The following is a 13,834-nucleotide window of genomic DNA, read 5'->3' on the forward strand; positions in this document are numbered from 1 at the left end:
ATACTGCTCATGTTGACAAGCAAAAGAAAAAGAAGAAAAGAGATCGATGAAATGGATTCAAAACGAAGCTCCATGAAATTCATCGTCCTAAATGCACGTTTTGGACTGACATCGCTCATCAACTATCAACCATATGCTAGAAGCTAGAAGCTAGAAGCTAGAAAGCGCTCGTTGTCTGAGACTAGGTGGTCATCGTCGAGTTGCGTAGGGCTGTCAACATACTTGAGATATTCGTGACATTATGGATGCTGGACGAGAAGTAAATGTGCTCGGCTGTATCAGTCAACTTGGATTTGAACGTGCTGTTATGAAAGGAACTACTGCACTTGAAAACAGGAGGACCGAAAAACTTTTCTCTCATGTCAATTGATAAAATCTCGAAAGACCAGGCTCGGAGTTGAACGAACAGTCGATCATGAAAGTTGTGAAGCCACTGATCGCGAACGAAAGCCAACAGAACTTTATCTTGCAACATTGTATGAGTCTGAAACAGGCGACAACAGGCTCATACAGTTTTTCTAATCGAAAAAGAACTGTGCAAGATCAACAACTACGATGACAAGCAAAGCATGTTTTCTGTGTAAATGAATTACTAGATTATACCAGGAAGAGCAACCATATAATCAGCCAAACAGATTATGTGTCACGTAGACGCTGTAACGCATACACTGTATGAAAAGCATAAGTAAATTAGAGAGAATGAATGGAAAAATTGAAAGGAAGGCTCGGCCCACGCCGCTGCCATCAGGGCCAAAATTTCCAAATTGTTATTACCCGTCAACCTTGTCCGCGTAACCCGCATACATCATCTGAGAATGTGACCAACAACGCCCTGCTTTGCAGCTTGCGCACCCACACTTCAAATTTCCTTGTAACCTGGGAACTGCTGCCATTGAAGAAGCGGCTTGAACACTTGAGACTAGGATTGACAGATTGCTGATCTACCAATGCAGTACTGTGAGTGAACATGGAAGATGCCCCTCGTATTGTGGAACTTAAATTTTTGATCCGAATTTTGACCTGGGAGTCGAGTGTGAGCGGGGCTCGTCTCCTTTCAAATACCCTCGAGATATCCAATGGCTTCTTCATTAGGGTCAAGGACCCAATCACGTGTATCTCACGTGATCAATAGTAATCAGCGATATTGGCCAGAAAATTACGTACAATATGCAAATGCATCTTGTACGCACAAAATCAAACAGCCAGAACGGACTCTGAGTGGATCGATCAATGCTGCGAGTAATACTTTGTGATCCACTTGCACTTTATATACCCGCCGACACTAGGTCTGATATGGATTGCTGAAAGGGATGCATTACATCGTGACAGGATTAGCGTGCATGCATCTTGTCGGCTTGATGTCAAGATTGCTAAATAGAGAAAGAAGGGCAGAATAACAAAAGCAAGCAAGCGGAGAAATAAATGATCGTAAATGCCTGCCCGTGCAGCTTTTACATGGTGGTTCTTCCATGGGTGACGGAGGGTTGGAGGGGGACAAGACGATTGATTGGAATGATCGTCTGTGCGACGGCTGCAGATAGCACGGACGGTAAAATAGCTGGATATAAGCAGGAAGGGAGAGAGGAGGCACACAAGTAGCAACGGTAGGTGTGATAGAGCAAGGGTAATGTGCCGCTCTTGGAGAGAGAAAAATAGTCGGTCGGTGGTCGAGTCGTCGATGTCTTGTGATTTACGGTGCTCAATTCAATTGTAAATATTGACCGAAATAAGTGGAGAATATTTGCTAGTGAAGCCGTTAAAAATCTGAAATTCGTAGTCAGACTTCGTATGAAGCCGAATTGGGAGATCGATTGCGAGAAGTCTTGAGCATGATTGTGCTCAAGCGGACATTAACTCATGTGCAACAAGGCTGGCAATGGGATATCTCACAACGTAGTCTATCCATAAGCAAGTTTTCCAGAACTTGGATTTGCCCACCTGCCTTCCTACCTGTCACGACGCTGTGCTAACTTGTACTTGCTTTATCATTCCTTCACCTGTTCTTTATTCGGAGAACATTGGTTTAATGATTGATCAGATTTCTTCTGCAACTAATAATTCTTCCATTGCACCTGTGCGACCCCTAGATATCGTACTGCTTTGCTGACTGCATCGAAGAAGCATTTACTGAAGTAAATGCTTGTGATGGCTGAAGGCTAATGACAATCTGATGACTATCTATTCATCCGATATAGGAAAGAGGGACGCAGCTCGATATTATCCGTGTCAACACCTGCAGAATCATTCGACACACTTGACTTACCTAGTTCATTTAAACATTAATGCCAGTCTCAGACCCGTCTCTACTTTCCATTCAATGACATCGAGTCGTCCGTCAACTTTTTCTTGTTATGATCATGATGAGGTCCCCTCTATTCCATCCCCTTGCAATTGATCCGCTTTTCGGCAAATTTTTGATAATATGTAGTAGAGTAGATCTTAAGAAACATATCCACTATTCATTATCGATAAAAAGTATCAATCCATCACAAGCATCACTCTTCAAGGATCAAAAGATGTTGTGATGGGAATTTCGTTATGATAGGGTGGATGTTTGCGTTTGTTCTCCCACCAGTACGACCCCAAATTAAGCGAAGAAATTTTGTTGGCCATTCTCGACGTCTAAATGGTCACAAATGGCAGGGATTTAGTCGCCAGAATACTAGCTCCCGTCAATTTAGCATGTTCACCTTGCTTACGCGCCCAATGACTGCAGCTCGCCTTGATCATCGAATCAACTTATTTTTCCTTTGAGTTTTTGTCAATTGGGTCGTATAATTCGTGGAGTCCGAATGTACGGTAATCTAACCGGAGTGCATGCACATACGCCGAGCAACGAACGAACTAACTAACTTCCCCTCATCAATGGCTGCAGCTTTCCCCTTGTTCAATATTGCACTCGGTCGTGCATCATATGCGGACGGGATTTGCGGGATTCTAGGATTGTACCAATTCTGCGCCTTACCATAGGAAGCTCTATGGTGGGCCTATCCAATGATCAATCCCAATGACTATGATGGATGCCTCTACCTCTGCGACCATAAAGGGACGCTGTGCCCCCTCTCAAAATATCTTCTTCTTCTCCTCAGCAAGCAGTCAATTCATTCTCAAGAGCTAGTCTCCTTCATTTTCCGCCCTTTTTTGTTTTTCTTCATCTTTTTGTTTTTTCTCCCCGTACCCAAAGAGCTGTGCTCTGTAATATCATACCAAAATCTTTACATTCTAATCATTCTATCAAGTTGCCGGTCAACTTTTTATTAATTTTTTATTCACAAACCTCCTAATCCATACAATCCGAATCTAACCACCAAAGACTAGTCTCTTCTTGCTCGAATTAGCCAATTTCAGTACATTGAATTTTCATCTTAGTATTTCGCATCAAAATCGATCAAAATGGCAGCCATTCAATTATCATTCTCTCTCCGTGTTTCTTCCAGTGTTAAGACCGTTCATTTACTTGGTAGCTGGGATAACTATGCTGGTCAACTTCCACTCGCTAAAGACAAGACTTCTTCAAAATCAGGTAGCTGGAAAGGTACTTTCAGATTTCAAGGCACCACTCTTCAACCTGGTCAAAGATATTGGTATTACTACATCATCGATGGGTACCATGTCTCACACGACCCTGCCGTCTCATCAACTGTCGAACCAACTACCGGTCGCGTCCTGAACATCCTCGACGTCCCAGTCGAAAAGTCCTCAAGTCGATCATCCAAGTCCAGCTCGTCAAGCTCCAAGCACTCTTCCAGCTCATCATCTAAGCATTCTTCCAGCTCCAAATCATCACACTCTTCACATTCATCTTCCCACAGAGAATCCCGCCGCGACTCACATCTCAGCGTTGACATTCCTAAAGGTCGACCCCTCTCCATCTCTCAAATCAAATCTCCTAAACCCATGTCTCCACACGCCACCAAGCACATCCTCGAAGGTGATTACGCTGGCCCAACTGTCGATGAACTTACCGCACGCTTTGGTGCTACCACCATGGATGAGTACGACTACGATTACGATCTTCCAGGCTCACCATCTTCATCTGTCGGCTCTACCATCTCCGACACCAGTGGCACCAGCTCTCCATCTTCAGCTTCGAGCATGAGCGATTATTCATCAGGTTCTAACGTATCATCCTGCACGTGTGAAAGATATGGAATTACGAGAAAGGGGGATAGAATCAAGTTGGATTGTGGAGGTTCTCGATGCGGATCCAGCGATTCAGACTCCTGTAGCTCAGAGGATGAGGCTGATTACTCACGATCATCCCGCAGAAATGGAATCGTTGTCCGTCGATGAATGAACACCTAATGATCCTGGACTGGAAACCCAACACAACACTGAGACTCAAACACAGTTTCACGAAGAGACAAATGTGCCATTTTCGCACCGCGTTCAAATCTTCACCCTAGTGCAAGTTTTCGCATCCAATTAAATAGAAAATCACGAAAAATATGCATGCATACATCAAGCCAAGTCTGGTACTTGTCATGATGTGTGTCCCACAGGAAACCGAATCCGCGGTGCAAACCGAAATTAGCGAACCGTTCGCGAATTTCATGTACACTTAACAAATGACAAGTTTTCATGGAACTATTCACTGTACTTCTTCAACTTTTGGGAAGGAAAGGAAGGTTACCACATGAAGAGGAGGAAAAGGGGACGATAAATTGCCAGAAGGGGGGGTGGTGCAGGGTAATGATAGGCACATACTCTCATGATTGAATGAGATATGACAGGTCTTTTATTGGTAATGAAACATGATGGTCATGATTCATGATGATGAGGAATGTTGGCACGACAGATTGGATAATGATTATGTGTCAAATCATGATAACGAGATGATAGATAGATGGGATAGAGGACAATTGAATCTGTTCCACACAATGTCTTTTCAATGCCTTTGATTCGTGTGATGTGACTGCGAGTTATTTTAATATGTTGGTCGCAGGTTCTTGGCCTTGCCAGTGTTTCACAGCTCAATATTCTTTTGTCTGGCACAGTACATCGCTGTAAATCTTAAATGATGGTGCATTGCCAACCACCCAATAGAAGTTCCATGCAAAAATAAATTCAATACTGAATATAGTCTCATCAATGCATAATTTCATGGTTGTCTCGATAACATAAATAGATCCCAGGCCTGACCCCTTTATCGTCATCTACCGCTAGCCCTCGACCTCCTATCAAACTTCTTCAACTCCGGATTTATCCATCCATATTCTTGCTTCTAAAGTATACAAGGATGAGAACCACACGTACTGTATATCCCTACTTGAAGTTGAATCATTTGCTGGCTAGAACTATCTCAGGTTGTGAATGTCGATGCAGCGGTATGTGTTCTATAGACACACTTGTATTCAAATAATACAAATTGCCTATACTAATTACAAGCCCATTTTTTCTCATTGTGGGTACACAAACTTATACATGTATCTAGGACTTCGAGTCATCTTCGTTTCATAGGTCGGTATATCTCCACCGCCGCCCTCTAAGATGCTTTGAGCCAGAATAACTCCAATTATTGTGTTTAGGAAGTACTGCGTCATCGTTGAGATGAACATTAGAAGTTAGGATGCGAATAAGTAATAACAGGACATGAATTATGAGAATGATACAGAGAACTACTCACCTCCTACTACTTCTTTGTTCCTCACACTTATAAAGCGTCCAGGCGCTACAATAAAAAGACGATTGACAGGAAGCCATTTTCGAGGAATACTCTTGGTATTGACGCATGAACTAATATCTGGTGTTTCTACATCCCCACAAACTACCTCGGAAGTATTTTCAAAGTTCAAACCTTGGACGTGCAATTTGCTCCGCCAATTGAATACAGTCAGCCATGAGTGATGGTGATGAAGTAGAGACCATATGTACCTAGAGGAAAACTTGTGAGATCTCCAGATACTAGGTGTTTAGAACTCAATTTACCACTACTAGATTTTCAATATCATCCCGTCTCCAAGTTCATCCCGTCTTCAAGCTAACTTGGTTCTTTCGGCTCATCTAGCATCTTCCATCCCAGCTCAATCCACAACTGGCAGAAGATTGGATAGCACATCAGATGCTTCATCGTGTGCCCATAATGTCTAGTCTCTGCACAAACAAAACCTCGTCGATCTCGCTGCACATGTAAAATTATGACCCCGCTAATTAGATGCTTCTAAACCACAATCTCCCAAAGTGCCATTGAGAAGAAGTATATTGGGTCAAACAGCCAGACATTCAGCTATTGTTTAACTCTAAAGTTTCATTTTACTTACTATAGATTGCTGTCAGCAGCTTATCTACGGATAATTAATCTTAATTTGGTAGTGGTGAACACGATAGGAGACGAGAAATGAAGACACACTCAGCTCCTTCGACGATCTCCAATCTCACTTAACTTCATTAAGATAATTTTTGGCGCCAATGACTAGACACCAGCTGGGTCATGACTTTCCTGACTCATGAATGCTCTAAATTCTCAGCTTTCAGGCCTGCTGACTACTGGCTGGTTGATCATTTTGACAGAAACTTTGGCCTTGAATAAGCGCTATAACCGCTGAAGAGGCAAAGGTGGAGCAGAAAATGAGAGAGCTATGTGTGTGCCCAGGATTACAGAATTACACAGCCAGCCATTGAGAAGCTTCTTAATAATCCATGAACTGGTGGCATATACAATGCGGCTTTTGCAAAACTTGTGATCAGCTGCCAGGACAGAAACTCTACCAACTATTTGCACGGAACAAAAACACAACTCCACTAACTGAATTATAGGTTAGATTCAAGTTGAGGCGTGGCAATTGCGAGAATGATCCTAGGTCACTGGTCCTTTGAGCGCGGTAAACGAGGCTATTCCCAGCTGTGTATCAATATTTAATCCCCCATCTATCCCTTCATCAAAGCTACCGACCTCAAAATATATTTTCTTTACAGCTCAAACCATTTTGTATACCCCCTTTCATCAAGCAGCAGCTCAGACTACCAAGATGGACCCAGCTAGTAGAGACCAGTTAATTCCTCCGAACGACCCCCTAACCCCTCGGTGGCTCCTGGATATCCGTGATTGGAAGCTTGTGCGATATATTGATATTGCCAGCACCATCAAAACGGAAGGTTATGGTATCGTTTCCTACACCTGGGGCTATATCGCCGATCTCAAAAAGCCGCAACCAGATAATAAATTACCCAGTGGTCTTCTTTGGGACGTGCCAACTACCACTGGATTCAGTCTTGATCGAGCAAAAGAGGTTGTGGCAAAAATGGGCACTCGTTATGTCTGGTGGGATTGGATGTGTGTTCCTCAGGAAACTTTGTGTGGTCAACGAACTATCACTCCTCGCCTGAGAAGTGCAGCGCACGAAGAAATCGCGAAGCAATTGTTTGTTCGCTTATTCCCAGTTTTACTGAATGATAACTGAGCAAATCGTTAGGAACATATACCGCAATGCTAAGAAGAGTATCGTGTGGCTTCATTCTACAGATTGGAGTTTGAAAAGCCCATTGAAAACGCTCCTTCTAGCGGGATCAGAAGACGGTGAAACATTACCAACTGATCCCAAAGCATATTTTGACAAAATTGTGCAACTGCTCACTCAATCCCGGGAAGCAGAACGATGGCTGGCCTCGGGTTGGACGCTCCAAGAAGGTGTTCTACTCCCCGAAACCGTCCTAATCGACGGCGTAAGCAATACCCTTCAAAATGATATGTTTATGCACAATGGGGGGCACGCTTCTGTAATTGACTTGACGGCCAGGGTTACTAAGCTCACTATCGGGCTAGCCCAATCCTTCTTGCTGCAAGCCAACGGAGAAGAACCCCAAAACAAGGTCGGCAAATTAATTGGTGAGTCGATTCACATGGCAAATGAGTTTCGCCAGACTCTTCGAGCTTTGGTCACCTCTGGCTTCGTTGCGTACGGTAAGGCTTCTCCACTGTATATACTCAGTGGCAAGCAGAGCCGTAGATTCGGCAAGGTCCAGGATTCTTGCTGGGCATTAATAGGAGCAATGGAGCTTGAGGGTATTACTGTCAACTACGATCTTCCCATGGATGAAATCAAGATGATTTTTCTCACGGCATTGTTTGAAAAATATCAATGGTCAATGCTTTTGTTGCCTCAGCCTTTGTTTGCCGTGAATAAGGGGCAGTTCGCGAGCGACTTTCAATGGATCAATATTGTGGATGGCCTCATGATTCCAGTCGGAGTGTTTGTAGATTCACAAATAGGCTTAGCATCCCAGATTACGCTGCCGCGCATTTCACTTGACAATGCGATGATGTTAACTATTCAACCACCTAAGACAAGCCAAACTTTCACCTTGTGGAGGAACCTAGATATCAAATGGTATCTACATTACGTTCAGACAGATGCTGGAGTTGAGATTCGCTCCCCAGCACCAAAAACAAACCCCACACCGCGTATCTCTGACGCGGTCTTTTTGAAGCTAGAGGATCTCGGCAAGAACGACAACGCTGCTACTACATCTACCGGTATGAGATGTATCGCCATTATGGGACTTGGAACACCACAGATCAAAGAGTCTGCCGGTATATTTGGTGGGATCGTGGACCTCTGGTTTGTAGGAGGAAGCACAGCTGAGGTTTCAAGTTTGAAGCTCCACGCGTCGGCACATTAATCCGAAGTCCCCAAGACTAGTAGGAAAACGATTAGGGTTTAAGATGAAGCTGGGTAGGGGGTTTCATTTAACAGGCTTCGTTGACTAGTATGGTTTTTTGTTAAATAGTGCTGAGATTTCATTGCCACTTTTCGAATTTTTGAGTAAAAGAATACACTTGCGGCATATATTATCAAGGACATGAGTGATGTATCGCCTCGTGATATTTACATTAATCTTACGAGTTGCGATAGATGTGCGATTCTGCAGGCTAAGATTGAGTACAACAATATTATTATCTCGCAGCCGATTTAATATCCAAGCCATCCTTCATCTGGCTGAAAAACTGATAGAACAGCTACTCCGCAGAGGTAGTACCTGTGGAAGACGTTACTTTCGTATCATAAATTTCCTAGCACGTTTTCAGACGTTCCTATGAAAAGTGATAGACTTTGGCTATTTCTGCACTTAAAGCTATGCTTTCGTCGACCCTAACATTGTAATCAAACCCTTCATTTGCTTCAGAATTCAACATGGGCGGGAATATGGACCAATAAAACAGTTCGCATCTAGCCTCAGTTATAGCCCGGGATACCGGACCGAGCCCATCCCCCCGAAGAGTTCTGAATTGGCGGCATATGCATAAAGCAGAACAATGACGAGGAAAAGGTGTCCGTCACAAGCGATATATACACTCACAGTCAGAGAACTTAGATCTAGCTCGGCGAAAATGACATGTTTTCTGAGCCAGCACTTGAACTTCTCTCCACCATGGGGAGCAACACCAATGGTCAAGGCTAGACTACATTTCGAAGAAAAGCACGACTAGACATGAAAGCTTTCATAGGAGAGCTAAAATTACCAGATCTGTATTCGTGAAAGCAGATAACCAATACTGCATACGGCGGGACAGAAGAGACATCACATCTCAAACGTCGCGCATGCCGCCTTATATTCAGTAGCAACGCCCCGCCGAAATTGGCGGAGAACACCATCGAGTGATGTGGAATTCAAGCATAGGGTAAAACATACTCTCTCGCATCGCCAGTTGTTATTTACTATGTTGGGATGTGTTAGGGCGAGGGATCTCAATTTGGAGTTTGGCGATTCGATTGTGGTTATGGCTGGATCGTTGGTACCATTTGTGTTGAGACAGGGCACGGATGGACAGTATAGGCTTGTAGCGGAAGCGTATGTGAATGGGATTACGTTTGGAAAGGCGATAAAGGAGGGCGGGGAGTGGGAGGTGGTTATGCTGAAATAATATAGATTGCCTTGCATCAACAATTTGAAGCTGTGGGATTTTCAGTATGGAAGGCTGAAGTACTGACTTAGCTCCAGTAAGTTAAACTTCGAATACAGGCCCCGATGAACCTACTCAGGTATGTGCATCCAGAAGCTGCAAGAAAAACGAAAAGTAAAAGAAAGCAAAAAGATTTTGAAAGAGTAACATAAACTTTGCGAGAGGTGAGAGGCGAAGTAACACTTCCCCGCCGAATTAAAATTCTCTGGTTTGAATTTGTTTTCTTTGAGTTTTGATGCTACTATGCATGGGAGATTCATTTATTTCATCCCTCTGCCATCCCATGATCCTCTGAGACTGTACTTTTTTTGGTGGCCATAATGTTCTTTGGTGTCCTTCAAATCTCCGAATCATAGTGTCAACACCTATTTTCCCCTTCTTCCATCTTATATCTTATATCTTTAGTACACCTCTCCCCTCTCCGTTCATACCAGGACACCATCCTCCTCTCCCCAACACCTCCTAAATATCCTGTCTCTATGTCTCTCAAGATTTCTCCACTTGCTCACTCCCTCCGCCAACCTCCTATCACCCTTTCCCCACCCCAACCCCTCATCACCTAATAACCACGTATAAGCGAAAACGCTCGCATCAAAAAGGCCCGGCCCATCCCCAGCAAACCACTTCTCATCCCCGAGTAACAAACTAAGTGCTTCCCATGCTCTGCCCGCCTCCCTATAAATCGTTTCCTCGTCAATAATCTCCGCGCTCTTGCGCAACTCCGATTCGGCTGCGGAGCGCAGTTGATGGGCCGTGTAGAGGCGGACTGGGAGAGAGGATGATGCCGGGTCTATGTAGAGAGGAGTGGCTATCGCGCGAAAATTTGAGGGGGTAAGATAGAGAGTGTGTAGCTTGAGAAGATTAGTTGGGTCGTCAAGTCTAATATTGGGGAAGTATAGAGACGTACCCAGGCATTTCGTATATTGTGATCTATTAGAGCTTGATAAGCTTCCAATTTCCTACTCTTTGGTTCCGGGACTTTCTTTCCCTGTCCCTTTGCATATTTCACCAGTCCACTGCTCGGTATTGGGAGGTAGTCATCTTGTGCGGAATTCGATTTGATGCCTGGTAAGAGGAAAGGTAGAACACCAGTAGGTGAAGCGTGATTATTTGAAGAGACAATGTTATGGTTCACTCCTGCGAGGTTTAAAAACGTCTGTCCATACCGTCAGCCTCGTTGTCTTATATTTGGTACTGCTCGCTTCAATCTCTACACAGGTAGACATACCTGCCATTTCAAACATCCCGGATTAAAACTTGGTCTGCCTCTATTCTCTTCCTCGCCCTCTCTACAGAAAATGTATAAACTGGGCAATCTAGCATCTCTATCATTCTTTCTACCCTTTGCCCCAGGACTCCTCTGTGGCAATTCGTTTGCTGGATATGTAACCACAGGAACTTTGTCAAACAATTTCTTAACCGGTCTTGGTATACTGAATAAATCCTTCACGGCATTTGTCTGCCGAGTGAAATTGGATTGATTGTATGTGGGATCTTTCTGGGTAGTCGAGCCATCCTTCCTCTCGTTCTGCTTAGGCCTCGCAGACGAGGTTGATTCATTTGAAGGAGGCATAGCTTCCCTTGCCAATCTCGAATGACTTATTAGATAGAGCGACCAGACCAGGGTAATATCGAATCAGAACAACAATGTTCGAGTTAAGTTAAACCGTCACAGATCCGTGACTATTACTAGGGACCTTGGTAGTTTCGGCGCGTCTTCCGATAGTTTCCTTTTCTCTCATGGCCCATGGGACAGAAAATTAAAAAGATGAGGCTGCTGCCCGTTGGCCTCACGCGCACCGACTCAATTAATTTCATTTGTCTAATTTTTTTTTCATTCTTTTTCATTCTTTTTCTGGATAGCCGCGACAGAGCAAATTTCAATGCGAAAAAGAAGGGCCGAGGAACGGCACGAACGGAGGATTGGATAAGATAAGGCACCTTTGCATTTCGAATTAGATTTAAAGGTCCTGGTGGTCCATACAACTTCCAACTTTCCCTAGTCCTGGTGAGTGTGAGCTGTTAGTACCAGGTATGATACACCACGATGCGTATATTTACCGGAAACTGCACATGAATACCGAAGTATCTCCCGTTTTTAATTGATGGAAAAAATGGGTTTATCCGTAAAATGTAGGATTCCAGATTACTTGTTGTATCTAGGTTCTAGGTACATAATGAGTGGACTGTTGGCATCGAGGGACCGAGAAACAAATGTCGAAAAGATGTCGTGAAGAATATCGAGAATCATCGGGTGTGAAAGCTACATCTAATCTACATCCACATCGTACACAATCCGTGGTGTGGTCCCATATTACCACCGAAACAGCAACGTCCATGTATAGATCGATGTATGTATGTGCACATGTAGAATGCATCTCTGGCGTGAGAATGATGGAACGATATTGGGTGAGATGAACGAACTGCCTTGGAATCTTTTTAAAGATCGTGGATGCATGAACCTACAAGGTATGAAAAAGAACCCCCGAACCACAAGAGATGGATCTTTGGCCCAGGGCCAGGTACGATGCGCACAAAATGCATGCAAGATTTTTCTGACATGCAGAACAAGCGTGCTAGTGTTTCTGTGCGAAGGAAATATATCGTCACTCCCACGCAACAAGGTCATTTAATCACCAGAGTAAGCAAGGAGGGCTGGAAGGAAGACGGAACACAATAAATATATAAAAGGGGGCAGCAATCGAATAGCCGAGCCCTGTTCAAAATGGCATCATTCTCGTACTTGCATGCTCTCATGCTCTCATGCTCTCATGCTCTCATGCTCTCATGCTCTCATACTCTCATATATATTACATACCTACATACGTTTACGCACCTGCCAACATTTCCTGCGTAACTTTTTATCCGACCTCGCAACATTGCCATCGCTGGACCTCGGATGAAAAACAAAGAAACGTATGATCCGTTTTTGGTTCCACAACGATAAGGCTCTTAGGGTCTCTCCCTCACGGCGGGATGAAATATTAACCCGAAAGAAAATGCGTACGAAGTGGCTCCTTTACGACTAAATCGATAGTGGTATGGGGAAATACTATAAATGGAATAGTTCTTCGACAATTTGGCACGAGTACCTTGCAATTGCGGAGAAAACAAAGCGGCCGTTCTCTTTGCCCATGTCATAAATTGAGTTAGCAACATGCGTCCCTAGCAGGAAGCCGATAACAGAATACTCTGGTAAAAACCAAATGAAAAACGGCTGTGGGATATCTGAGGACAGTGGCCAATTAGATTGCAATGGACGCGCATGTAGAGGATACTTATGAGACAATAATCGACAACCCTGGATTGCCCCCATTCAAAACTGTGCAGTGTACTCGGACGATGATGCTCCTTCGTGGTCCAGTTGTCCAAAATGTATTTACCGAAAGCAATCCATGGATGCGACCCTTGAGAATATCATGTTCAACCCACTTCCAACCTTGCTTGTCTCGCAGAACCCTTTCAATCCGAAATTGTAAATAAAGAAAAGAATTTCGTCACTTGATCGTCTGGATTCAAATACGCAACAATTCCTTCTGGTCCTCAAAGGAAGTCACTTGAAACAAAGGACCTGCCTGGCTCCAAATCTCCATCACCCACCCATATCTCGACCGACCTTCTCCAAGAACCACCTGCCCACATCTTCTCCAACAACGAGAAATCTACCGAGTACTTCAAAAGCCCTCCGTACCCGCTGCACGTTGTTACTCTCATCCCACCTCAATACTCATCCAGCCATCGTACCCCTCATCTCTCTCCCTCTAGTTCAAGTTGACATTGTTTGATTTCGAATATACTCTCGCACTATTTCTTTCGACATTGACACTTGACACATCCTCTCGTCCATCGTCATATCGCTGCGCACCAATCCGGCATCAATCTACGCACTTCGAGTCAAGCTTTCTTCGGAATCTCTTTTCCCAAGGCCCAAAA

General features: G+C 44.0%; 3 protein-coding genes across 3 annotated transcripts; 2 read left to right on the forward strand and 1 right to left on the reverse strand.

Moving 5' to 3' along the window:
• The first annotated feature begins 3,088 nt into the window (after positions 1 to 3,088).
• Positions 3,089 to 4,861, forward strand: BCIN_14g02070 (hypothetical protein). The gene has a single exon (XM_001553073.2). It carries the CDS (start codon positions 3,394 to 3,396, stop codon positions 4,291 to 4,293), a length of 900 nt encoding a protein of 299 aa, XP_001553123.1. The 5' UTR covers positions 3,089 to 3,393; the 3' UTR covers positions 4,294 to 4,861.
• Positions 4,862 to 6,947: 2,086 nt separating this feature from the next.
• BCIN_14g02080 (hypothetical protein) lies at positions 6,948 to 8,767 on the forward strand. Its single transcript, XM_001553075.2, has 2 exons — positions 6,948 to 7,360; positions 7,413 to 8,767. The coding sequence occupies exons 1-2, from the start codon at positions 6,969 to 6,971 to the stop codon at positions 8,617 to 8,619; spliced, it is 1,599 nt and encodes a 532-aa protein (XP_001553125.1). The 5' UTR covers positions 6,948 to 6,968; the 3' UTR covers positions 8,620 to 8,767.
• A 1,340-nt stretch (positions 8,768 to 10,107) lies between these two features.
• On the reverse strand, positions 10,108 to 11,702 carry BCIN_14g02090 (hypothetical protein). The gene is made up of 3 exons (XM_001553077.2): positions 11,130 to 11,702; positions 10,809 to 11,057; positions 10,108 to 10,752 (listed from the first exon to the last, which is right to left on the reverse strand). Exons 1-3 carry the CDS (start codon positions 11,472 to 11,474, stop codon positions 10,327 to 10,329), a joined length of 1,020 nt encoding a protein of 339 aa, XP_001553127.1. The 5' UTR covers positions 11,475 to 11,702; the 3' UTR covers positions 10,108 to 10,326.
• Positions 11,703 to 13,834: the final 2,132 nt, after the last annotated feature.

This window comes from Botrytis cinerea, chromosome 14, assembly GCF_000143535.2.
Source record: "Botrytis cinerea B05.10 chromosome 14, complete sequence".
Classification (NCBI taxonomy): Eukaryota; Fungi; Ascomycota; class Leotiomycetes; order Helotiales; family Sclerotiniaceae; genus Botrytis; species Botrytis cinerea.